The 27,957-nt window shown below is 37.8% G+C and overlaps 1 protein-coding gene across 3 annotated transcripts; it reads left to right on the forward strand.

The window, feature by feature from the left end:
* The first annotated feature begins 6,221 nt into the window (after nucleotides 1-6,221).
* LOC148674520 (BCL2/adenovirus E1B 19 kDa protein-interacting protein 3-like) lies at nucleotides 6,222-27,942 on the forward strand. Of its 3 annotated transcripts, XM_088624707.1 has the most exons (7): nucleotides 6,222-6,478; nucleotides 6,798-6,859; nucleotides 12,137-12,341; nucleotides 14,161-14,248; nucleotides 15,128-15,234; nucleotides 15,766-15,915; nucleotides 18,848-27,942. In XM_088624707.1, the coding sequence occupies exons 3-7, from the start codon at nucleotides 12,157-12,159 to the stop codon at nucleotides 18,894-18,896; spliced, it is 579 nt and encodes a 192-aa protein (XP_088480833.1). In that variant the 5' UTR covers nucleotides 6,222-6,478; nucleotides 6,798-6,859; nucleotides 12,137-12,156; the 3' UTR covers nucleotides 18,897-27,942. The 3 variants fall into 3 exon arrangements, with proteins under 3 accessions (XP_088480833.1, XP_088480834.1, XP_088480832.1); XM_088624708.1 differs by lacking the exon at nucleotides 6,798-6,859 and having other exon boundaries at nucleotides 12,118-12,341; XM_088624706.1 differs by lacking the exon at nucleotides 6,798-6,859 and having other exon boundaries at nucleotides 6,224-6,478.
* Nucleotides 27,943-27,957: the final 15 nt, after the last annotated feature.

Here is a 27,957-nt window from a genome sequence, read left to right on the forward strand (position 1 = left end):
CCAGACTGTGAGAAGTGCACAGCATGCCAGGATATGATTAAATAAGGAATTAAACAGGAGTAAAATCTGGGTACAGGCTGTTTGAATCTGATTTTTTGATGGGAGGGGCTGCAACTTTCCTCTTTCCCCAACACCTGCCACTCCTCACCTACAATCCAGCCCCCATTGCCCTCATCCTCGCCCTTGGAGCGAATCACATCTCCTATGTCTGAAAAACGCCGGACCCGTGGCTGGTCCACAGTCCAGTGGGGAAAAACCCTTTTCTCAATGCTGCATTGGAATTAGCTGAAGCCATGCCACTAGACAGACTCTCAATGGTCCTAGGTCTTCTACCATGGCCTTGGGATAATGAAAAACTAAACTAAAAAGTTTGACTTGCCCTTTAATTGCAAATTAACACATGATGACTGGTGTCTTTGCACTAGCTGTGGCACAAATAAATCAACACTCAACTACTATGTATAAAATTTGACAGGTGGGCTCATAGATTAGATCTAGTCTATACAAATAGCTGAATGGAATGGTCATGTGGATCCAGTAAACCTGGAAGAGTTGAATGAGTGACAGGGAAACTATCTGTGCATTGATTTTCCTGTGTGTCATAAAACCATTACAAATGTGCTTTAAAATGTAAAAAAAAACATGTTTTGTTTATAAAATGTGAAGGAAAATCGTTCTAGAAGCCGCTCTGACCTGTAAATAATTTTTTCCCTAGAACACGGCTGTCCAATCCTGGTCTGCAGGGTGTGTTTGTAGGTTTCCCACACTTGAACTTTGAGATGGTGTTACATTGGTTCAGTAAAGACCAAATTTAGCTGATTTAGCTTGCTCAGAGATAACTTGCAATGAAACCCTGCAGACACTGGCTCTGCAAGACCAGAGTTGGACGGGCCTGCACCACAGGGCATTTAATAAATGCAAATTCTTACAGTTCATCTTCATTTTAAAGCCCAATCTTGCTAATCCTGGTCCTCATGATCCCAGAGCCTCCTGGTTTCTGACCTCCCCGAGTTCTTGTTTAATTAATAAATTTAATTGAACTTATAATTTGATGAAACATGCTAAAACGTTGCAGATGCAAAAGTAGTTAAACTGAAATCTCTAGCTGTTCAGGAGCTATGTAGTTGAAATGTAATGTGTTGAATTCCTATCCGTTTAAATAAAAGACTCAAGTCACGAAGAGCTCAGATGTAATGAACACCTGCCAACACTGGGCTCAGGAAGACCTGGATTAGAATGCCATGATTTAGCACAAGGGTTTCCAATCCTGGCACTGGGGACCCACACCTGCTGGTTTTTGTTCCAACTGCGTGCCCAAATAAATAATTTGAACTGTTAATAAGCCTAAACTGTACTGAACATTACCTAAACAAGGGAGGTTGCCTTATAACTATTATGTTTCATAAGTAACTCCAGTCTTTCATAAGTAACTCCAGAGAACTCCAATCTTTAAACAGAAACAAAACTTGCAAAGGCTCCATCCAAACCAAAGCAATTCAGGGTTAACTGACATAAAGACCTCAGCTGCAGTGAGAACGAGCAGGTGTTAGGTTCTCCTAATCCTGGTCCAGTGTACCCTATTTTAGCATACAGTAGGTTCTCAGCCCTGGTCCAGTCCAGTTGAGTTTGTAATCAGAAGCTAGTTAAGCACTTTATTGAGCCCCTTGCTTAATTTGACCTTTTCACTCTGCACAAAATGTTTGGTTTCAGCAGTACTCTTTTTGAGGGCTGTTGCAAGGATGTTCAGCCAAAATCCATTCATTCCTCAGATTGCCTAATGTTTTTTTTTCTTCTAAAAGGGTCTCAATAGTTCACCTATTAAGAATGTCTTGACACAAGTAGGAATAAAAATATCAAAATCTTCTACCTAACCTTAAGCCACTGCAGGTATGAAACAGACGTTTTCACAATTCATACCAATTAATAACCCCACCCAAGTTCTTACAACTGAAAACGGATCTTAACATACAAAGTATAGGATTAGCGTAATTGGTAACAAGCTCAGCTAGAATAAAAATTCAAAGAGACAGGAGTCCTTCAGGACCAAGGGTGAGAGCAACTGGTTTAATGTGTCCATCTTGTCATTCTAAACCCCTAGCCAGAAATCAGATCAAATAGCGGTTCTATCCCCAGCTGTGTTCTACTAGGGTTGCAGTCCTGTGTTTCTACGGGTCTTTTTACAACTGTCACGTGCTTGTCACCTGGTTTGAAATGTGAAATTGTCATCCAGTACAGTAATTGTTACTTCTAGAAGGGTTGAGTGCTCAAGTAGAAAGAAAGCAGCCTGCAGCCCAAGAGGACCCCAGATTCATGGCAACCACAGGATAACAAAACAGTTTTCTGTTTTCATTGTTTTTCTAAAAAATGTATCTTTTTTTTTGGTCAGAAATGGCTCATGAAATCTGGGTAATCTGTGTTCTTAAATTCTATATCAGGTGTTTTAACAATTTGACTGTAATCTCCTAACTTGCCTGTGGCACAAAGGAAAAGATGAAAAAACAACACTGAACTACTGAATAAAACAAAAAAAATGACATACAGATCTCCATGTTTTGTGTCTTGATCTACCTCTACCTAGATGAATTTTGCCATTGTTTCTGTACTTTAATTCAAAATATACATTAAATTTGGGCTATTGCTTTTTTAGTGTTGTAAATCACCAAGCTACATCCTTCTTCTATAAGGGAAAGCACAATGCTGTAATTCCAAATTATTTAAATACTACAGTAATGCACCGCATACAACTTGCTGTTTTGCAACTAGATGATGCAAATAACCTGGGATATCGGTATGATACCTTTTCTTCTTTTTCAAAGGCTCATGCTCACCTTCTTAGAGCAAAAATTAATTCTAGGGCACTGGTATTCATTCCTAGTCGTAAGAATGGTTACAAATGACAGAAGGCTATTCAGTCCATCTACTGTAGCTTGGTCCTGGCAAGGCTACTGTGTCTTCTTGTTTTCATTCCACCCCAGTGTCTGTATTTGAATGAATTACCCACTTAATTGGTCTATATATATTGCTATTTCCTGGTCTGTGCTCACATATTTATACATTACCTATAATTTACTATGACCAGGAGTGAATATCTCTGCCCTAGGACATGATGATAGCTGAGCTTAATCTAAGGTTTATCATTAGCCAATATCAAATGAAAAGCAGTTTTTCCACTTTTGGCTGAGTTCTGTTCGGTCTGGTTGTATATCTGCATGCTAGTTAACCTATCCTGCTGCTTGATAGTGGCAGTCTTGGTTAGCTGGGTGATTTCACTGTGTTATCAGGAAGATGCCGAATTCCAATTCCAGTGGATATTGCAGTACAAAATGAATCCGGTGGTGTGACATTGTATGTTTAAGAGGAAGCGTGCTTGTAATCTATACAATACTTCTTCTGCGCTAGTACAAGACATCATTGCAATGGTCTGAATGATTAAACATTTGATCTCAAACCTATAAAAATAATAACTGGCAAGTTATAAGAACGTTTTAAATGTTAGATTCATACAGCTTGAGAAATTTTATCACAAAACTTTACTTGGATAAACTCGGGTTCATGTCCCCCTACCTCTTACTGAATGTTAATAATAGTAATAATAATAAGTAATAGGTTTATTCCATGCTGAAAAGAGAAGAAAGAAAACAACATTTTGGCCGTGGAGCCTTCTTCAGGTGTAATAATTTGTATTATAATAGATTTCATAGTTCATAAAGTTATAAATCACTGTAAGTTTAAAAATAACTGCTGAGTTATCAAGATACTTAGTGCTTTGCTTGATTAACACCAATTTTGGGAATTTTAATCTTCACATTTCTGGACATGGTTTGGGCATCAAAAGCCAAATTAGGGATAGACAGTTCTAGTCCTTGAGGACCTAAGTCTTTTGCAAGCAGTTTTCAAGTAATTGACCAACTGCCAACTTATTATCCAATAAAGTAATTAAAGTAAAGTGGAAATAGGGGGATCCTTTTGTTATTAAAGATCTCGAGTTGCCCATCCACGATCTAGAGCAGGGATCTCCAGCCCAGGTCTTGGAGAGCTTCAATCCAGCAGGCCATCATTATTTCATCAGTTTCTAAGTCTAGAACAGTTTCATTGTGATCTATTGAACAGGTGATTTTTTTAAAGTATTTTAGAAATCATTTAGGAAAATCTAAGTCATGGATGCCACATCCTGATCATGGTGGTTTTTAATGTTTCTTTAAAGCAGTGAAGCTGTTAAAGTATTTGTCTGTTCTCAAGGACCGTAGTTCTCTTAACTGAACAGATTTGTTCCTCAACAGGTTACAGGTGTTGCTAATCTTTAAAAACTAACTACAAAACTAAAAGGATTGAGGCTCTCTAGGATCAGGATTGGGCATCCCTGCTCTAGAGTAATTGGGAAACATGGTAATTCAGCTTGCAGGAAAATCAAGCTAATAGCTTTTGATGTTTTATATACCTTTTATAGTCTTCTAACTTTCTCTTCACCCCACATTTTAAGCAAAGCATAAGAGACTGTCTTTTGAGTACTAGATCTTGGATTACCAATTTTGACCAACCAATAAGACAAACTGGGGTATTCTTGGCTAACCTACATACAGCAGGACTGCTATGAATGGAGACCTTTGGCTTTGTGCAGTTCTTGTGCTCTTGATGAAACAAGATAGAACATTCTCAATGTGGGGGATTTTGATACCTTTTCCCATCTGTGTCTTGTGGTACTAATTTGATTGCCTAATACTATTAAATATGGGAGCAAATTCATAATTAGATGAGAAGAGACTACATATGGTAACATTGTGTATACTAAATTCTGAAAATAATATACTTTAACTCAAGGATTTTTGAAAGCAAGGAAAGAATGCATAAAAAATCTAAAACGGAGAGCAGCTCAATTACAGGCAGCAAGCTAACACTGGTGATTAGGGGCCCAGCTGACACCAAAGCAAGCAGACAGGTATCCCTCACAAGCAAGACTGAGAATCACTAGCTAAGTCTCTTTAGGTTTATGTTCCAACCTAAGTAGATGATTAACCTAATTCATGTCTTTCCCATATTTATGATTTTTTAGAACTTGATTAATTTAAACAGTGGTGACCTTGAAAAGTCCTTGGAAGGTGGTTATTAGACATGTAATTATTTAATTACACTACCTGAGAGCTTGGGCAGAACAAACCCAAAGCAGATACAAACCCTACAGGAACCGAGTCTGACTTAGAAGCCTCCTGCTCTAGGGTGAGTTTAAGGTCTACCAGACTGAGTATTTTTATCTTACTTTCAAGGTTTGGGAAGTTTTGGCTCTTCCATTTCTCCTGTTATGCCCCCAAGCTGTGGAACTCTCTCCCCAAGGATATCAGTCACCTTCTCTGAACTCCTTCAAATCCAAACTCAAAACCCTCTTCTTCAGAAAAGCCTTTACTTAACTGGTTCCAGCCTTCACCCCTCTGCTTGTGTTTTATCTTGTGTATTCTTTTTATTTATTGTTGTTGTCATCCTGTAAAGCGTTTGAGAAGCAACCTTTAAAGGCGCTATATAAAATAAAGTTTATTATTATTATTATTATTATTATTATTATTATTAATTATTATAATGTTCCATTAGTTAATTACTTAAAACATGCTGCTAAAGCCAAATGAAAAACAGTCCTTCACTGCACTTGGTTTGTATTCTGGGGGTTTAATTTTTTCTCCAGAAGTCCCTATTTCTACCTGATGTCATGTAAATGAGAGAAAGAAGCAGGGGGTGATATGAAAAATGGATGTTTTGCTGAATTTTCTGTTATGTATGGAAAGTGGAATTTCTATGAACAGAGAACACACAGGCCAGAATGCTTTTGAAGGAACTCACAGTGTTGGTTTTAAGTAATAACTGTAAAATATGTCATGCCTGGATGTTTAAACCTTTGTTACTTTTAAATGTCACTGGTGGGTGGCATATAACAATACATTAGTTGTGATGAATAACATCACTACTAATTAATTCCAGGGCGTCGTAAATGAAATAGGAAATCACCGTCCAGTACTTAATCAAGAGGTATACAATGAAACTGCACAACTGGGCTGTTTACACAGATCCCAGTGGCTGAACAGGCTGAAATGTGATTATGCCAGACAAATTAAAACGACAGAATATGACATTTAGATGGATAGAATTCGTGTAGAATAAAGATTTATTGTGCATGTATAGTACAAGGACATCGCGACAAAATCGTGCAAATTCAGCAAATGCAAGTTAACTGTCCGCTGATGCAAAGCATAAGGGTACAGGTCGCAAGATGTTCGTGAATAGACGAATGTATTAATACACAACTGACGTCAGCCGGGTTCAGGTGGGGCCACGGCTGGCGGACGCGGTTGCGCGCACGTCCCATTCCGAGGGTTTGCGAGTGAGCGCGTGTTGACAGTCAGACGCGAACGACTCCCAGTCATGATGTCCGCTGCCGCTGCTGCTGCCGCCGCCGCCGCACAGCAAAACAACAACGAAGAACCGGGGCTCAACGGTAAGAAAATGGCGTGAATCCTCACGTCTTCCCTTGGAGGTCGTACAGTTCTGGTTCTAACACTGCTTTATCCCTCGGTAAAAAGCAATAAGGCTTTAAAAATACAGGTAATTTCAGCAAACACCATTAATATGTACACTAAACGAAATATCTTATGCTGACTTTCTTATCTAGGAGGCGGAGGCAGCGTGTGACGGTGGCATCTATCTGAGATTGATGTTCTCTGTAGCGAACCGGATTGCCGACAATGTGAGACGGGGGGCAGAAAGGAGGGGTTTACCTTGGATGTTATTGTGACTGAAATTTTTTTGACCAATAGGAGTAGCATCATCTCGCTGGTCAGCAGTTCGGAGTGGGCGGGTACTTCATGATGTCAACAAGGCAAGAACGGAATAAATAAAAGAGAAATAGGAGGGGGTTGGGGTGTTGTTAGTAAATTAATATTTTGTTATTAAAGTGTTTTATTAATGTTTACATATCAAGCTGCAAATTGGTAACACCTAATATTTAACGCCCCTTTTGTTTGTGGTTGCCTAATTTGAGACCAAATGTGACCTATGGCTGTGTTTGTATTGAAATGGACCTATTTATGACGATTGCGCTGGTAAAACTCTTACAAAAACAAGGTATCCATTAGTCTTCAACATTTCCAGGTTTACACTGCGCCTGCTGTAAAAAACCGTTTCAATGTTAAGTTTTGCACAAGAAAAACTTGGGTCGTTTACTGAATTCTTGGATGGCATGGAATAAGACATGTTAGAGCTTGTCTTATTCGTGTTGTAAACTGTTCACAAAATGTTCCGCTAGATAATGTGGGAAGGGGGGGGGGGGGGGGGGAGATATGCCAGTATTATCTTTGAAGGCTGTAGCTGACACATTAATGGGTAACAGGTCGAAAATGTGGCCTGCCTGCCTGCCTATCAGTGTGGCTTTGTTTACTTCGCAATGCAAAATGTTTAGTGTGTGTGGGGTGGGGGGGAATTGGAGGACTACTGTAGAAACCACAGGATCTTTTTAGATTTGCTATTTTTGTAGAATTAGGAAAGCAGTGTTTGTAGATACTGAAATCTTGTGCAATATACAGCTTAGTGGAGGTTTGAAACTAGGCAAGTCTTATGTTTTCATGGGCATTGGCTTTTGTCTCTGGTAGTTCCTATGAAAGAAACATTTTTACGTTTTTTTTAAATCTTAATTATACCTGCCTTACCCCCCCCCCCCCCCCTTTCATTTCCCTTTCTTAGCAGCAAGATGTTGTGGCATGTCTTTAATTATAGAGCTGAAGTATTCTCTAAGAATTTATTGTGTGTGAATTGATTAATATTAGAGTACCATATTATTATAGTAAAATTAAAAAAATCTGAATGTGGTTTACAATATTCCAATTATAAAATTGTTCAGTTTTGTTACTTGTTGGCTGTAAGAGATTATTTTTCTATGGCTCCTGTTTTTTTATGACGGTGATTTTGTATTAAATATTACTGTAAAGGAGGCTCAGCAGGAATCAGTAGACAGTCCCTCCTACACAAGACCAAATTGTATTGGCACCAGCAACTACAGCACAAATGATCGTTATAGCACATTATCATTTCTGCAGAATCACAGTGCCTTACAATTTCAAGCACAGCACTGCCCACACTATTTACAGAGTCCAAAACCAGGTATTAGTTTCCTGCAAAAGAGGTTATAATATTTCTGTATATAGATGTTAGGACTCTACACAAGCAGTTTTAAAATCAAACTCCAAACATTGCACAGTTGAGACCAACTTAGCATTTAGGCCTTATAGTGCTTCTGCTTGAGTGAAAAAGGATTGTCAAATCGCAGGAATAGAGTAAATACAGTGTATATAGTTCACACTGCGTCTTCAAACATAACTTACATTTACTATACTCTCTTTAATCAAAATCACTATCACTTTCAAAAGGCTCTTATATATGCAATTTACAAGTCTTGATATTGTCTGAATATTCTCGTTCATTTGTGTCACCGTTCATCAATGGTAACAATCGCAGTTATCCCATTACTATTGGCAGAGGAGAGAGGAAGAGGTAATAGCCCTAGCCAGTGTCAGTAATGGCTTAATAACTCGCATAACGTTTCTCTCACCATGCTCCCAGAGGAAAATCAGGTTCTGATAAAGTCTGGGAATGCATGCTGACAGCATGTAATTAATCTCTTCAGTGATGCTTAAAGTAGACTTTCAGAATTGCTGTTCTGATAGTTTTATAATTGTGCAACAGGACTTCTTTCTCTGTGCAGGCAAATATGTATGTAATTTATCTTTGGTTTCCAGGGATGTAGAGGTTTATTGTTCTAATTATGAAAGAAAAGAGTGATACAAATAAATAAGATGTGGAACCAAGTTATGTGTAAATTTCCAAATATTTTTTTAAGTGAATATTTAAACATTCAGATTTCAACTAATTATGTTCTAATAGGTTTAAAGCAGGTTTGTGTTTCATTCAGGGGATTGGTCTTGTTGTTGTGGCATTAACTCAGACTACAGTATAACAGTGTTGTTCTTCCGTGCAGCTGCTCTGGGATCAGGCAGTGTTTTGCCACGTGTTGAAAGCTGGCTTTTCTTTGTGTTCCTGGGAGCAGGACAGAGGGGCCAGGGCTCTGTGAGGATTAGCATCACCTTGAAAAACATGCCAGAGATCCAATAATCTCACCATCTCTTGGTATAGCACACTGCAGGTGTACAGTATACTCCTGAACTTTAATGGAAAAATGGATATGTTGCTTTTCACCTTACATTCACAGTTTTGTTACCAATGTTATGGAAACATAAGTTACACCTTATTGTGATCTCCCATTCCATGATCATACAACCATGGGTTGAAATAAAACAAAAACTGTTCCTTCTTTCTTCCTAAAAAAGCCCTATAAAGTCCTGTAAATAAGATTGGTCATTTATTTACAAGTTGCAGTCTTCCTTTATTTATCCATGCCAAAGATCACCTGATGTGGTTATATTACACATCATCTTAACATTTAGAGATCTAGCTTCCTAACATTTTGACCAGATACTGTAGAATTAACATTAACTCTAGCACTGCAACTTCATTTCAGAACATTTTAGCATTTCTCATCCCTGCCAGATATTTAGATTGATTGATATAAGGATTTAATCCAGCTGTGTCCTTAAAGAAACAAGGGTATCCGTTTCAGCAGCGTTGCTGGGTAGCTTGTTCCATGTTTCCACAGCTTGTCAGTGTGTCTCCTATTCTCAGCTTTGCTTGGGACTAAGACTGTTGCATTAGTGTTACAGTTTCTTCTTTCTCAGAGCACACCTTGTCTGATCCTTGCCCATACTAGACATGTTTATCCTTCATCACTAAATATACAGAGAATAATCTGCACCATATTGGACAGATCCATGTTGCATTTTGGTGCATTGAAATTACAGCTCAATTACTGTTGCTTCCACTTTGTACTCACCCTTGGAGGTAAATAGATACCATATTGGTGACATTTATAGGAGTGAACGGTATACTGTGAAAATGGCTACTCTGTATAACTGAAAAAGTAATAGAATTTGATTTCCTTAAATTGAGATGGAAAGCTGAAATCGTCTTGTAGGACACTCTATATTTCTGCATAGTTTGCCCGCTGATCTTCTAAAGAACACCTGCAGAATGACTAATTAGTCTCTCATCATATCTTCTCTGTTTCTGAAATTTAAGATAACTTCACTGGAGCCAGTCTTCATGAATTCCACATGTAATTAAAGCTTACTCTTCTGGGGCGGGTTGTAGCAGTCAAACCAAGCCACTGTGATAATGAGCCAGTGAAACGGCCTGGGTGTTCTAAATGGGTCCACTGTAAGCGAGCTTAATTTTTTATATTTTCACTCCTGGTATTCACTAATGCCCCGTGATGCAAAACATGTGGAATGCTGAGCTGCAGAGTGCCATGGTAGATTGTTGATGACTTTGAGCAAAGACAAAGAGCTCTTGCAGTACTCTGGCAGCTGGGATGCACCACTGCAGTGGTGACAAGAGGGCAGGGGTCACGCCCAGGTCGTTGTCTGATCTGGTACTTAAGGCTGGCTGCTGAATTGGGGATGTTTAAACAATGAACCATTACTAACTTTACAAGCTGGGGTTCATTTACTGCCTCATACTATTCCTGTTTGTGTCTTTCACAATTTCAAAACAGCACTGATTTCTTTTGCAGTAACTTTATCTTTTGGGTTCATTCCTAGCACTTCCTATATTGTTCCAGGGTTTCGCTATTTCACATGCTGATGATAAAGCTAAAAGTACACAGAAAAGTCATTTACTCATATATTAGTCTAAATACTTCTGCCAGTTCCAGAAAATCGTTTTAGGTGTAACTTTTGCTAAATTAATCTATTATAAATATTTGCATATCACCTGCTAAATATTTAATCTGCTAAAAGTTTGAACAACGAGCTTTTCCCCTCACTTCCACGTATACTATCAGTTTTGTCCTTAAGGTATCCAAGCTAAAATGTCTGCCTCTCTGAACATGCATTGTAAGACAGAACAGAAATAGTGAAACAGTCATTTTGATGCCGTTTAGTAGAAAGAAATTGAAATCATTAAATACCGATGCATAAAACTTGAAAACTGTGGCACATAAACAATTCTAATCCTTTCTTGCCAGAGTTGAAATGTATTTTTATTTTTAGGTCTGAAAGATGGCATGGATGAAATGTCTGGACCTCAAATTAATGTTTCGTGTCTATTATATAATTGAAGATCCCCTGGCATTGTTTGGAAGAGCTGTGGCTTTAACCATAGTGTCTTGGCTATGTTTTCTCCAAACTGGGTGTTTGGGACAGTAGATGCAAGCCTTTTACCATGATGTCAGTTTTGCATGTTTTTGTGTGAAAAAAAAATATGTATAATGTATCATTCTTTTTTGTCATTAAAAGTGCAGATAATGTACCATCTCCCTGTCTGTTTAGTATTGCATTTGATTGCAATTGCTTAACTAAGAAATGAGTATGTATACAATATGTTGTTGAAAGAAACTAATAATCAAGAATGCTGAAAATGTTTTCATTAATTGCAGTTTGTAGACAAACTGTAACAATGCGTTGCCTCTTTTTGCTGAACTGGTATAATAAAAGATCATGTGCCGAAGGTGTGTATCAAGGGTGGAAGTCACTGATCCCACTTACTGTACTGTAATGAACTTAGCTGCTGTGTGTGTTCAGCTGCCTGTTGCGTTGTTTCCTTTGGCAAGAGTCGTTGAGACACCTATCCTTTTCGCGTCTTAAAGAGCAACAGCTCTCACTCTTCATAGAGTAGGCACCCTGCATTTCCGTCCATCCTTGTAGCCCCTGAATAGATTGCTAATCTGTCAGTTAAGTAAATCCTCATTTTTTTCTATGAAGACTTCCAGCATTAGGATGATGAATTGTACACTGAGTCTCTTTGCAGAGCTGAAGATATATTATGTAGTGAGTCCTTCTTGAAGACTTCTCCATTTGTTCTTATAGTCTGACATCCCCATGGGAAAGGGATCATATATTTAGGTCAATGCTATCTTAAATCAAGAGGAATGTGCAATAACTGTATCGTACTCCTTTTCACCCACTGGGTCTGTGTGCTGTGAAGTGTGGATTTTGGCTCGCGTCGCGACCCAGCAGTGTTTGTGTTTCTCAGATCGCCTCTCTCCTCACAGGGTCCTGGGTGGAGCTGGAGATGAATGGGAACACGGGAGTGCCCCCCCCCCCAAGCAGCAGCAACGGGAATGAAGGCGAAGACGAGCACAATGGTGGAGGGCTGGAACATGTCCCTTCCTCCTCCTCCATCCACAATGGGGACATGGAGAAGATCCTTTTGGATGCCCAGCACGAATCCAGCCAGAGCAGCTCCTCCTGTGACAGGTCGGTGTGCTGGCGGAGACCCAGGGTGGGGTGGATTCTGGGGGGACGCAGAAAGAGGAAAGAAGAGTAAGGAGAAGAGAGCTGTACACATCAAAAACTTTAGGGAAGAGTTATCTGGGGCAGCTGAACTGAAGGACACAGAGTAGGGAGTAAGTGTTAGAGAACTGGGGGGTAGAGTAGTGGAAGTGAAAATGCAGAAGAGGAGTAGCTCTTGTAAAAAATGAGAGAGTAAGGGAGGAATACAGAAAGTTAGCTTCAGGATACAGGGGGCTAGAAGGGAGGAGGTAGGAGAGGGCATGGGGAACAACAGAGACAGGTGATAGGTGCACTGGAGGAAGAGGTGAAAATGGCTGGCACTTCTCTTCCTAACATGCAACAGAAAGAGCTGAGAAGGACATGGGGTGATGACAGAGAGGAAGGGATAGTGATAGCTGAGAGGAAGAGGATATCCTGTGTGATACCCTCTCTGGAAATGCCTTGATTTCTGAGAGGGATTGTTGTGATGTTTTGGTACCAGTGAGAACTGGTCAACAACAAAGTGGTCCAGAGTAGGAACATTTGAGCAAATATGAATTTAATAAAATTCTTAAACAATTGTAAAATATCCTTTATTTAGTATTGCAACAAAATGGTACTTCTCAGTTTTGGAGCAACTTAAAAAAAGACCAACCTAAACAATGTCAGGTAAGTAATTTTCCCAGCACTGCTTTTATTACCTCACTAATAATATAAAGCTTATCTTTGCAGCTGCATGTCCTATCCACTTCACTCACCAGGTGCTCTTCCTCAGATACATGGAGAACAGATAACATGTTATTGATGTTCTGTACATGAAATCTTTTTGTGAACGATTTCTGTCTGTTTTGGCAGAGTTGGACCCGGTCAAAGATGAACAAAAATACATGAATTCTTAAGATTTTCAGTCATTAAGGCACAGGAGTATTGAAAAAAAATCTCACCCTGCATAATTCTTTCTCTTGGCAGGTCTGTTTTAATACAAACCCCTCAATGACCTGAAAACTTTATTGCAGCACAGTCACCATAACGCAGATTGGTTTCCTTTTGAGTAGGTTTTATCCCTGCTGCTGCCATTTTAATTGATTCCATAATTCAACTGAATAGACAAAAGAACATAGAATACCCATTATTTGTTTGTTTAATGGTAGTAGAGGAATTTGTAGTTCCTGATTCCTTTGGCACCTAGCTCCAAATCCCTCATGAAACCACGAGATCCTCTATGTGGATCAGCCAGATCTTTAAAATGAGATAAAAGCTTCTACCAATGAAATTCGTTTTAACCCAAATTTCTAGTTAAATGAGTTTTATTGCTTCTTATTTTCCAGATGTTACAAAACCACTATGTAACTGCACATCTGTTTTGAGTCCTTAAGTCATCCTAGGAGCAGCATTGCTGGGTTTGAATTTTGTCCTTAGTTGTCCCTGCAAGTTGTCCTATGTAACCTTTTATATGTGGTTAGACATGGTGCGTGGAGCTGTGTTTCTTACAGCTTCAGTCTCCCAAAAGTAATCCATAAGTAAAGGAAAAAAGAAGAACTTAAAACCGCAGCTGCCTCTCAAAATATGGATACCTGTTTCTAAGTTCACCAGATAATGTACTGTAATATTTTAAGGGGGAAAAAAGTGCAAAAAAAGGTTTTCCTCTTTATTGATTTTATCGTGTTTTACTTTATTTTTAACCTGGAACAAACTGCCGTCTTGTTTCAGAATAAAAGCCCAGACCTTGTCCATGTCTGGAGCATCGTTTATTGCAGAGAGTGTGTGTTTGGCAGCTGCTGAGCATTGTGTTGCCTCTCTCCAGCCCTCCACGGCCCCACAGTCCTCAGGACGAGGGACAGATTACCTTTGACGTGGAGATGCACAGTGGCAGAGACAATGGCAGCACACAGGTATGTGCCCGCCTGGAATGTCCAGGTATCCTGTGCATTCCCTCGTGTGGTAACCTTCTATCCAAAATACTGAAATCTCATTGAGCTGTACTCTCTACTCTCACTTGCTTAATTGGACCAAATTTTCTTAGTTAAGATTCACGTTACCTTTGGTTACTGATTGAAGGTACATGAAAGATAGCAGCTCTCCAGGACCATGACAGAGATGGGTGACCTACTGAATCTTATGAGCTGGCATTTCACAGCTCTTCCTTGTTCTGAGGGCATGGAGTTGGGTAACAGCCTTGTGGACTAATGATAAAACTGTTAATACCTAACTTCACCCTTGCAAACTTGCATTTTGAAACTGAAACAAGTTGTCTGGTTTAGTCTTTTTGCGGAGGCAATATGATATTTAATTTCCTTTCAGACCCTGTTTCTAAAGTTGCCCACAGCATTTTTTTAAATTCCAGCCTTTATTATTAAGCTTACTGTTTATTATTTCTGCATGTTTTAGTTATGGCTTAAGGTCTTTTTCAGTCGTTAGTGATCTTGTCAGTCTGAATGTTTTTATTGTGCGAGTCTGCTTCAAGGCTTCCTGCAAAACACAGATTTCTCATCCTATTTCACTTTCATTCTCTTCCTAAAGTCTGGACAGAAATAGCTGCTATGACTTTCCACTGTATGCTTACTGGTGTGCTTTAGAGCACACCCTTTGTAGAATGCTTCAGTCCTTAAGGTTGAGGAAGATCACTGTAATTTCCTGTTGTATTTTAAAATAAGCTTTATGAAAACATAACTGGACTCAAATATTTTGTACTTTAAAATACAAGAACACAAAGCCCACTATATTCATCATAGACTACTATGCTGCTGTATTTTTCCTCCTTCTCTCTGCAGTCGGAGGAAGAGGGACTAGAAAAGGAGAGAGAAGATGACATTCTGATGAAGAAGAGCGCAGACTGGGTAGCAGACTGGTCTAGCAGGCCAGAGAACATTCCACCCAAGTAAGACCTCAGCGCTGTCTTGCCAGCGGAATGCCAGTGTACAGTAATATGAGGTGACCAGTGGGTTTTTAAAAACATTTTTGCTCCTTTTGGATCAGAATGTGCACCAGATATTTTATCATTTGTGGTGAATTTTCAAACTATACATATGTGGTATGTCTTTTAAGATTTAATAAGGTTTTAATATCTTAAAAGCTCATTGTTTGGCTGAAATCTAAAAAAAGGGCCTGTTGTAAGTGACTCTTCAGCAACAATTGTTGTGGTTCATTTTCAGTACAAAGACAAAACAATAACAATTTGTCTTCCAATTCTGCTGCTTCAATGCTAGTTAAAACAGTATTAAAACCTAAGAAAACATTTGGTCAAGAATGATGAAATGATGAAAAGGACTAGGTGCACTCAGTGTTAAGCACACCTCTGGTTACCACATGTTTAATTCAAATTAATTGAAATGGTTCTGTGGGACAGAGAGGCTCAGCATATCCTGTCTTGACCACCACAGGGAAGAAACGCTGTTCTTCTTCCCTGCAGGGAGTTTCACTTCCGACACCCAAAGCGCTCCGTGAGCCTCAGCATGAGGAAGACTGGAGCAATGAAGAAAGGGGGCGTCTTTTCAGCCGAGTTCCTCAAAGTCTTCATCCCCTCACTCCTTCTTTCTCACATCCTGGCACTGGGGCTGGGGTGAGTGACACTGCGGGCACATACTGTACATCTACACACACCACAGCAGCCAGGTCCTCATATGGGGAGGACATTTCTGCCATTATAAGGAGGCTGAACATATGGGGCCATATTGTATATATTATATCATATATCATATATATAGTATATATGAATATATCATATTCAGCCTTCACGGAGTTGCTGAATGAGATTTGTTTGTAAATTTCTTTCGTTCTTGTGTTCTTACTGCATCTATTTCTCAAAGTACTGTAATAATGTTACAGAAAGGTAAAATAACTCTTATGTGTCTGTATAGATTCCTAAATTATCAAAATTCAAAATGGAGTAAAGATAAGAGGTGAAATAATAAAAGGTGCTTCAAAGAGTATTTTGAAACTGTACAGAGACTAAAATGAAGGTTTAAGATTTTAGGAAAGAAAGCCAAAGCAAAAGACAGTTTGAGAGAAAGAATGGAATAGGACAGATCTAAAATCAGTAGAGAGTGAATGGTAACAGTTTTCATGTCTTTGGCCTGAGGCACAGAACAGATTAATTCCAAGAGTAAGCAAAATGAAAACTTAAAAGTAGTGACCCATAATGTTTGGTTTAATAAGTAATAAAAGTAATAAGTAATAAAAGAAATTGAAAAACAGAAGGTCACACAAGGGAGCATAATGAACTTCAAGCAAAGGTTAAAAAAAGATTTAAACATCTCAAGAGTGTGATGGGAAGGAATATTGCGCTAGTGTCTGAAAAGCTCATATGAGTCTTTATCATATTCAAAACCAAACAAACTCTAAAGGATTAAGTAAACTGTCTCAGAATTAAAAAGTGGGAAAACATTTAAGTGAAGAAAGGAAAAAAGACTAATGTTAAATTTTAAATCATTGTTGAAATAATGATTTATTCAATAAATCATTGATTGATAGAATCATTATTTCAATACATTACCAAGGAAAAAAAAACACCAAGTTCAAGATGAGGAAGGACAAAGTTCTATAATGGCACGGAAAAGGCAAAAATGTTACATCTACTCCGATCCATAAAAAGGATTATAGAACTGAAATTATACAGCAATATGTATTCTATCGCTGTTATTGTATTGCAAGATGCCTTGAGAAAAATACTTGAGAAAAGGTTGCGTTTTGGCTCTTAGAAGCCCTTAAAATAGTGTGATCATAATAATAATAATAATTGCTTACACTTATATAGCGCTTTTCTGGACACTCCACTCAAAGCTCTTTACAGGTAACGGGGACTCCCCTCCACCACCAGCAATGTGCAGCATCCACCTGGATGATGCGACAGCAGCCATAGTGCGCCAGAACAATCGCCACACATCAGCTATCAGTAATGAAGCCAATTCATAGATGGGGATTATTAGGAGGCCATGATTGGTAAGGGCCAATGGGAAATTTGGTCAGGACGCCAGGGTTACACCCCTACTCTTTTCAAGAAACGCCCCGAGATCTTTAATGACCACAGAGAGTCAGGACCTTGGTTTTATGTCACATCCAAAGGATGGCACCAGTCTAGTGTCCCCGTCACTATAATGGGGCATTAGGCATGTGCGCCCCCTGCTGCCTCCACTAACACCTCTTTTAGCAGCAACCTTAGTTTTTCCCAGGAGGTCTCCCATCCAGGTACTGACCAGGTTCACACCTGCTTAGCTTCAGTGGGTTGCCAGTTGTGAGTTGCAGAGTGATATGGCTGCTGGCTCTGCAGTTGCAGAGTAATATTATGTGCTCACAGCAGAATCTTTTTCTTTTATTTTCACTTTTACCGTTCAGACCTTATAAATTCACATTGCATTCTTCTATAAGTAATGATTCCTGCAATAAAGTAGCCAGAATTAAAAATGTATACATAAGAGTTAACCTTAAAGAGACTGAGAGGGCAGATTGGGATTGTCTGGCATTCTTGTTATTTTATCTTGCATTCACTAGGTTAAAGCCTCTCTGCGTTATCTGTTGGAAGCCGCAATCACAGCTAAATTTAGAGAATCATTCCACATTCCAAAATTGCCCAGGAGTATCTAGTTTTCCCATGGCTTCTGCTATATGGTTACATTAGGCTCAGAGCTAGGGTGGGGACTGTGTGTGGACACATTAAGGAAGTGCAGCTGTGGGTGGCAATGCAGTGCTTTACAAGTTGTACAGCCTACAGGGGGAGCATGAAATCATTTCAGGAGCCCCGAAATGACAGTGGAGACACTTACTCCTCCCTGTCTGGCACAGATTTCATCCAGGGCTGTCTAGAAATGTAATGTACAGTGCAGATATTTTTACCTCCTTCCAATGATTGCAAATGTATGAATATAAATTTTAACATGTATTACAATAAAAATATGATTATAGTTTAGTTTCACATCATAGCTGTAGTTTCCACACCTCCATTATTGGAAATTATTTGCTTTATTTTAAACATGTCTCTGCCTTCTTCTTCTTCAAATGCCTATTAGCTGAAAGTAATGTCCTTTGTTTACCTTTTGGTCAGGGAGTTGTTGTTTTTTTTGCTCTTATAACCTGTACATAGCACTTTTTTCTTTGTTAACATAACAGCTTTCCTTTACTTAGAATTCTAAAGAACCCCTTATTAAAGATATTATGAAGAACCCCTTCTAAAGAAGCCTTATTAAAATTAGTGGTACCCGAGAATTATAAATTGTCCCATTTTCTTATAACACATCCCTCCAGTGTAAGCATCCAGTGGCATGGTTGTCTGCACTATATGATAGTACAAAGCTAGGCTACCTGGTATGGTTTTACATGTGTCTACTCCATCTTATGTTTGCTATTTGTCACAACTTGATTCTCTTGTACATCTTCCCTGCCAGATAGTCAAATTCTGAATAACAAAAAACATTTGTAAAAGTGTAATTTGTGACTTCAGTCTATTGTGGATCTCGATCTAATATTGACCTATTTCTTTCTCCTCCAATGTCTTTCAGAGTCTACATTGGGAAGAGACTGACATCCCCATCAGCCAGCTCTTTTTAAGTGCCTGGGATCCGTCAAGTTGTTAAATGTCAGTTTGTACAACAAATGCCCTTTCTCTTTCTCTCCCAACTCAAGCATGACATTAGTCATCTCTCACCCAAAAATATTATCCATCTTTCTGAGAGCACTGTTCATGAATAGGGGTGGAGTTGAGAGGGTTTATCAAAAGCCTTTTATCATATTGCAGTCTTTTCTCTTCTCATTCTGTCACTCACCCCCTGTTTATCCTTGGTCATTTTTTCATATCTTTTTTAGAATTGTATTTGTTAGTTTTATTTCTTGCTTCCTCTTTTGTGATATTTACAGGTGTGGAGATGAGAACAGACTTCTGTTAAAAAGCTTTTTGATCCATTTCAGAAATCCCAGCTGCAGACTTTTGAATGTGAACTAATAGCACATACTGGATGTTTCAAGCTTGTTACCCTTCTTGGAATAATTTTACAGACTTGAAGTTTAAATAATATGTTTTAATTTCTGTTTCATCTGTGTTATGTGCACAGAAAGTTGCAACTCAAGACACCTGAAATGGATCAAACGTCTCTGCATGTGCAGTCCTGTTTCTGTCATATTTTCAATTTCATCTTGCAGATGAATGTTAGGAGATGCCATTCTGGAGTGACATCTGGATCCCCACATTGCAAAATGCCTATTGTATAGAAGATGAATAATTTGTGTGGGATTAAAAATTAATACACAAATGAAGGAAAAAGAAAACATTAACAAGATTTGGCCGAGAGTGAAGTAACCCATAAGCTAAATCTGATAAAAAAAGATTAATTTTTTAATATGAGAAATCTACCCTTACTTTTATTAGATTTATTAAGAAATATAATTTCTTTTGTAAGGTTGGTTTGAGACAGTTGAAAAATACAATGTGATGAAACTCCCTTTTATTTTCCAGATTTTATATATTTTTTTACATATAAGCAGTGGCCCAAAGTCATGATACAACATTTGGGGAGTTCAAATAGCAAAGTTAAATTTTCTTAATGGAAAACCGAAGATGAATAAAATTGAAAAACACACAGCTCAGTAAGATCATGCACTTTAAAATATATATAATCTTATATTCACACTTCTCAGTAAAGGCTTCCTTCATCCTTTCGTTAGGTGCATGTCATGGCTATTTCACAGGGAGGGATCAGAAAAGATGTTACTACGGAACAGGCCTTCCTAATGTCTATTCCTCAGAACTCCACTGTGTTCTGGTTTTCATAACAAATGAGCTTTTAGTTACTTAATCAAACTCTTCCATGAACTGATTGTTCGATTAGTCATTGTGCCTCCAGTAGTTGGTAATGTCACATGACAATGTTAAGGAAATATTATGAAATATACAACTTTTCAGGAGGTAAAAAGTAAAATGGTCTTCAGATTAGTTCTGTCATGGGTTTGATTGTGTTATTGAGAGCTTAGCTGGAATTGAAAACCTGGGCCTCTAGAAAAAGGCAGACCTGATGACTTGAAAGAAGGTTTCGCTGACTGTAGAAGCACTCCTGTATGGTTAGAATTTTGTGCTTAGTGCAGGGAGAGCTGTCAGCAGAGAATGTTTATTATGGGGGTTCCCTTAGATATTAATGAAAACAAAGGAACGGAGGTTGTTGAAGCTGTCCCTTTGTAATTGTAGCAATGAACCGCACAATATAACTTGTAAGCACTTGATTTTATGTTTAGCTTTTGAATCAAATTTTTAAAGTACATTAAAAGTAAAAATGTGAATTTCGATTTTATTTTTTTCCCCCACAAAGTTTTCTGCCAGTTGTTTTTTTTTTCTAAGTAAGTGGAGGTGACTTAACTGAACAAAATTGCAAAGAACAGGCTACAGATTTAATTAATGTCTGAAAACATCTCCATAGCTTAGTGCAAAAACCACAAGTTTCTGCAAACGTTTGCTTCTTTGTGTCAGCATGAGTATGTGGCAATAGCAGTGTTGTCAGTTATACACAATGATATTAGTAGTAATCTAGTATGTAGTATGCACCAAGTTATTGTATGAGACAAGATTAGAGAGAAGTGAGAGTGCCTAAACAGACTCTCACAGCAGTGTGACAATTGCCCACCATACTCTCACCATAAATCACTTTTGGTCAAAGTCTGGCTTTCCATTTATTAATGAGACAGAGTAGTGTATAGTTTAAGAGTAACATTACATGCAGCTTAAAGAATACTTTCTCAATTTCTAGAAGATGGAAATCTGTTCTTTTGTTTTGTAAGACGGCTATACATACTACATAATCAAATAACATTTCAGAGCAGTGTGTTTTATGTTCAGCTTTAGAGCCATGTGCTATTTTTTTTTTCATCAAGTAAGTTTTTTTTTCCCCAAAAATGAAAAGTAATCTGTGAAAATGTTGTACTCAATGGGTCTTAATGCAAGAAGGTCTCTTATCACTACAAATGAAGATAAGAAATGAAGATTAAATGCAATGCAACTGCAGTCCAGTCTGCACAACACAAAATTACCTAGCCAATGTGGCAGAAGGAAGTGCAGACTCATTGTGTAATTGTTTCACATGTCATTTTATGTAGATATATGGCATATAAAACATGTTTATTTTAAAATATGTTTTCTCTGACATCACAATTTGGAAGACCCTATGTATATTCTTGATTTTTAAACTTCTGTTTGGAGAGTCTTGAGTCAATTTGCCCATTGTTTATAAAACAGAATATTTATTGATAGTTCATCCCTGAGTGGGATGTGTCCTACAAGTTGTCCAATATACCGATATACCATGTATGGATTGCAGACTTGATTTGGACACTGATAAATGCTTAGTCTGCACGACATAAATGGCCTTGTGCAGGTAGGACAAAGACACTGGGGATTTGAGAAGTAGAGAAGGCAATAGAGGGATCTCACTGTAACAAGCTCAATGCATTTGCTTTGAGCCCTGATCAATAAGCATGAAGGCAGGACTTTTTTATATACAGGTCTCCACTCCAGACAAGGATACCAGCATGCTGTTATTTCAGAGGAGTGAACAACAATCCTTAGCCCTGCTTTCCAAGAGTAGATGCTAATACTTAGAATGTGGGTGGCTTTGCAGGTGTAAGGATACAGACTGACGAATTCTCCTTCCTGGATTTCAGACAATTTTCTGTGATTTTCTGATGTATTCTCTTGTTGCTACAGTGTCCTGCTTACATCAGTTTCTTGAATATGGGCTGTATAGCTTTAATGTCACACCCCTAAAGAGAGTTTGCAATGCAGGAATTTTGTATTGTGTTGATGGTTTCTTGAACTCTAACAAGTTTAAAACATTGTTTATATTTCTATAGAAAAATGGTTTGCCACACTTATGCGTGTTTTACCACAGGGGTACTCAAATACATTCCAATCTATTTCAGTACAGCAATGTCTCATTTAGTAGTGATGGTATGAGGTAATATAGACACTTATTATCATGGGTTCATTGGGGAATATGTTCCCAAGAGCACTATTTCTATTTTTATATACAGTATGCTCATCTTCTATTCAAGTAAAGCCCTCATCCATAATGGCACTTCTTATATTTTGGTCACAGAATATAATTTTCTATTTTGTACAGTAAGTTGTTTTTTTTTAAATTGTTCTTCCTTAAGAAATCCATAATTTGGCTCTGGACCAGTGCATTCAGTCAGACCTTGTATAGATGAACTGTCTGCCTTTCCTCCTCCATAATGATGGTAGGAGACTTATGGGAGGACCTACATCTTCAAAGATGGGCTTGGGTGCGCACGGGCAGCTTCATGGGAAGCTTATGACTTCCTTTTGAGGGTACTGGCCATACAGGGAACATACTCCCATTGGCTGAGAGCTTGTATGTTATTTTTTGTTTCTTGCCTTTGGCACAAATTGTAGTAGGGTGCACAACTACAGCCTGCCCTGAGTTTGCTGTGCAGTGTACGCACTTCCATCTGGCCTGTGTTTCACAGAAAAACATTCTGCTTTAGTTAAAATAATGGCCAAAACAAAGAACGCTGTGGCAAATCGGTGGTACTAGAAGCAGTGCTAAGCGAGCCATTGCTGTACAAAATTTGTGTACAACCAGAAATTCAGTTGTTAGGTTAATATGAATGAATGCCTTATATAATTAAACAGCTGGCTATTAGGGGCCTGCACTGGAATAGAAAAGAAGGTACAGTATTTGACTACCCTACTTTACCATGTGCTTTACTCTACTTCACAATGCCTTTACTATGGATACAAAAATACAGTTAAAAGTCTTTTAGCTTTTTAGAAAACTATATATTGTACCTAGTTCTTAACCTTAATACAGCTCAGAATATTAAATAAATTAAAGAGGCTCTCCAGTGTATACTGGGACTTTTTTATTTGCACAGGACTGCTTTGTTGTCAGTTCAGTATGAGAGAATAAAGCTAAAAAATAATGAAGGCCACCACAGATATTACCCAGTGAGTATAGCTTTTTTTATATAATCAGAAGCTCATAAAAACATTAGTGTATGACTGCAGAGATTTTGCAATCTAATGAATACAATCAATCAGTGCATGTTTTATTTCTGGAAGCAAGACACAGTAAAGTACTGCAGTGTGTTTTAACTAGTATACAGGCAGGGCTATACTGGGTGAATTGGGCTGTACTGTCACAGAATCAGCCTTTCTGTCACAGAATGGGATTAAAGAAAAGCTCCTACCTTGGGAAATGTTTTCTCAAGCCTAAATAGTTTCATCAGGTATTACTCTTAAGGATGGTACACTTTATCATTGTATTGAGCCGCCATTTTATTTTTATTTTCTTTATGCAATATTTTTACTTTGTAAAAAATATATTGTTTTAGTGCCACAGGCTTGGTTCACAAAATAGGCTTCCATTGCACATGTTACTGTAAGCAGGTCCTTACAGATGTCTTTCCACTATCACCTATATCTGCTATAAAAATGTAGTCTTATCTTTGCATCAGGATTTTCCCTAGGGGATACAAGGAAAACACCTGTACCTAGAATGTGAACATGCATATCCAGAGGGTAGTAATCAAGGGGAGGTTGAATTACAGGGTTTAAAAAAGATTTTATTGTTAATCTTTTCCTGAAAAAGTTGGCTTTAATTTGTGCTATGGGCGGGTCCCCCAGTTTGAAGAAATCCTTTAAAAGGTAATGATCTTTATATTAAATCTCAGTTGTCTGTATTGGGTTTTTATCAGATTGGAAAGATTTTCCCATTAAAATTCCTCAAAAACAACACCATGTTCAATATATTTTATTTTTGTTCTTTTGGTTGTCTGTATGCAGTCTCCCAGCTGTCATTGTTAGTTTCTGTCTCCTTGTTTGACCTCTGTGCCTGTTGGCTTAAAAGTATATGCTGAACAATTATGATGGTGGTGTTCTCTTAATGCTGTAACCACAGGTCCATTTCCTGGAAATGGCAGATTCCAATCTCTGAAAATAAACCCACAAAATAGCTTTTGAGGGTTATGAGATTGTTGTGCTTTTCTGTATTTGTGTTTATCTCACGGAGGGCTTTTATTCATAAATCATTTTTGTATCTCGGTAACACCAAGCACAAGATGAGAAGATCAGGTTCCTAATATTAAAAAATCAAAAAAATATTGAAGAAGCCTGCAATACTTAGAATGAAAAAACGGACATGATTAGAAGGCAAACTGACATAGACTTGTTGGTAAATGGTTTATAAATAAAGGCCCTGAGATCCATTGCCCTTTTTAAACTTTATAAGTAAATTTAGAAGCTCAGCTTTCAAAGATTTTACTAAGAACAAAATAAATTGATCTGGTTTTAGTGATGTCTTAATCAATTAATCTGTCTTAATTGCAGTGTGAATAATGTAGTTGAAATGCATAGCTGTGGATTCTGCATTGCTATCTCTGTGTGGTGGATTGAGGGGAATATTTTAAAAACGTTAAAGTTAATTTTATGTGCTAGACTTTTCCAATGTTGTTAGTGCTACAGTAGTGTTAGCTTCACACCCTTAATTTTTTGTACAGATGCAAACTTACTTTCAAATTTTATACTTATCCTGAAGAAAAATATTACGTTAGATAAAATAATCATTGCCCCCTCCTAAGCTGATTCGTGGTAGTTTTATCATTTTTGATTGTGACACTTGACATCAAACCACCAAATTACGGCTTTACAAATCAAATTGAAAACATTTGGATTGGTTAACTTAAAGTATTGAAACGTGTTGTTTTATGCTTAAGGACCGTTGGGTGTGAACTTAGCATTTTAAGTGTTTACTGCATACAGTTTAAACAGATGTGTAGTTCCCATATTCAGAAATGGGAAGTGGAGTCAAACAGTACAGCACTTGATTTTTACTGTATGTAATGATTTCTAATTTTAACCACCAATAAATACTTAAATGACAAATGTGATAAGGGCCACCTAGATGGATTGTAATGTGTATTACACGTTGATTTTAGTCTATAAAATACATGTTTAAGTCAAAAAGTAAATTAGAATTCCCTAATCATTTACATTTTTGCCTAATTAGTAAGGGAGATTGGACCTCTGAAGGAATATTATTTTATCAGTTTAGAAGTATGGTTTGTGTTGCACAAGTGAATATCAAATTCAAACTCTTCTTGTGCTTTAGCACAATTCTAAGTAATATTTCATTTTAATGAATTAATAAAACATATTGATCTTAGTATTAATTATGGTATTAATTTAATTGGCATTAAGTAAAAACAAACAAATGCCCAGTTGGATGCTATTCCTGATCTGCCTATAGAGAATTAACATTGTAGCCTGTCTCACTGATGGTTGTACAGTAGTTTCACCACTTCTCTTACCACCTCAAATATGTTAACGGATGGATTTCTTACACCCTTCTGACAGATTGAGGATGCCAGCAGATCTGTGTCTCAAGGCATGGTAAAAGGTTTCTTAAGAAACTAATTGAAAACACAGAGGAATTAAAGGATCAAACAAATTGACCATCCTTTCGCACTGCAGTTATTTTTTGCCTGGTTCCCCCAAATCTTAACTTTGTTTTAGTTTTCACAAGTAACGATTTGTATTGATGTATGTGGAAGTTGCCTACTTAAAGAAATTACCTGGTATGACCTGATTACTACCGCATGTGAATCTATGTATGATCTAACCCTAAATCAAAATGTGATGGGTGGGGTGCTTTGTACAGTGACAATGTTTTTTCCTAGTTAATTGTCAAGTGAATGCATGCCTTTAAACATTAAGGCAGGGGTTTTTGTATTACACAGATTTTGAAATTCACCTGTAAATTCAAACAAAAATGAAGCATGTCTGTACTTCTAGAATTCTTGTTTACTATTGTGCATGTAGGGCACAGTCAGCATGGCTTCGGGGTGAGGTTTGAAAAACTATTCTGTCACATTACAGGCCTGCGTTTTTGCAAAGAGAAGGTCTTTTGTGTGCTGAAATGCAATATGCTACTGTAATGGCCATTAAGACATGGGTAGGGTGCACGTTTTTCAAAGTGCAGTATAAATGGAAAAAAAATAGGCATATGTATGAGATGTATAGGTTACCAGCTATAGCTTTTTACTCCACTTAAAAATTTTTAGTCTTACTGCAGCTAAATGGAATTTAGTTCTATCTCAGCTATTTCATTGATATCATGCTGTGTCTTTGGACAACTTTACAAGTCTGACATCCTCTAGGTCCTTGACTATGTCACAGAAGAAATAAGCTGTATTCATTGCATTGTGTGGTGGGGTCATGATAGATATATTCCAGTTTGATTTCCCTCTTAATTTTCCTAAAAAGTCCTTCATTGCATTATTCTAGGGTTCACTGTAAATCTGTTGCATTAACTTGTGTTCGCTACCTCTTTGGAGTTTAATAACCCAGAGGGCAGTTAATTTAGTCAAACTAGTTTACAGGGCACTAATCCTGATACTAGAGGGCCAGTTTTCATTCCCACAGTTCTTAATGACCTAAGTCAGCTCATTAATGTCCTAAACTGGTGCAATTTACAACTTTAACAATTATTCTGATGGATGTGCTTTATCAAGGCATACAAAACCTGCAGGTATTGCAGCTCTCTAGTATCCATTGTGGAGAAGAATCCTCTACTTCTCCTCCTCCCCACTAATAGCTGATGTTTGGTGAGCGTTCTGGCGCACTATGGCTGTCATTGCATCATCCAGGTGGATGCTGCCCATTGGTGGTGGTGGAGGGGAGTCCCCATTATCTGTAAAGCGCTTTGAGTGGAGTGTCCAGAAAAGCGCTATATAAGTGTAAGCAATTATTATTATTATTATTATTATTATTATTATTATTATTATTATTATTATTATTATTATTATTATTATTACTGATCTAGAGATGGACCAAGTGTGGTTATTCTGCCTTGGATATTAATCTTTTGTTTCTGTTCCAGCCAAGTGTGGTATGCTTTGGGCTTTTTGGTGGATTACAGAGACAGAGATTTGTTTTAGAGTATGAGAGTCAGTGTTCACTCACTAATTAATGCTATTCTACACTGCAATGTAGGAACAACCCCTAGAAGTGTTCAGGGTCTCCTGAACTTTACACACGTGCACACACCTGGTGTTCTATATTAAATACTCATGTACTTCTTTCATTGGGTTTTAAAGGACTTCTAAATTTTCACTTGCTGCATAGTTTTCCCTAGAGCTATATCTTTTCCTGGAGACATAGTTCTGTGCTTTTGTACACTCTCCATGATAAACAGACCTATCCAGATTTTCTTGTGCCATTACATAGCAGAGCAATATTTATATTTTGGAAATGGAGCTTGGTACAATGTTTGCTGATTGAAAAGGAGTATAATCCCTTTTGCTCTGCTAAAGACATAAAAATATGCTCTGGAAACTTTAACTCTGAAAAATGTGACCAGTACTGGATAAATTTCTAGTCTTTTCTGCAGTTAACATTATCTTTAACTCCTGTTTTGTGTTTTTTGGAATTGCTGAATTATGAAAAGGAATTTTCTGAAAGCATAAGGAGTTCACTGAGCCAAAGTAATTTTTATCCTGCTTTTTTTGTAGCTCTTTGTAATATTGTGTGTAATTAATCAAAAAGTGTGTTAAGATAGCACTTCTCATTTTGTGCCATTAAAAGTAGTCACAAAAAGGTTTGTCCCTACAC

The sequence above is a fragment of the Lepisosteus platostomus genome, chromosome 3, assembly GCF_059453375.1.
Source record: "Lepisosteus platostomus isolate fLepPlt1 chromosome 3, fLepPlt1.hap1, whole genome shotgun sequence".
Taxonomy (NCBI): Eukaryota; Metazoa; Chordata; class Actinopteri; order Semionotiformes; family Lepisosteidae; genus Lepisosteus; species Lepisosteus platostomus.

Excerpts from the sequence above, each read along its gene's own strand:
- LOC148674520 (XM_088624706.1), top strand. The coding sequence starts at position 6,406 with ATGATGTCCGCTGCCGCTGCTGCTGCCGCCGCCGCCGCACAGCAAAAC. Across the intron at positions 12,342-14,160 it reads AGCAGCTCCTCCTGTGACAG|CCCTCCACGGCCCCACAGTC; the intron begins GTCGGTGTGCTG and ends GCCTCTCTCCAG. Across the intron at positions 15,916-18,847 it reads ATCCTGGCACTGGGGCTGGG|AGTCTACATTGGGAAGAGAC; the intron begins GTGAGTGACACT and ends AATGTCTTTCAG.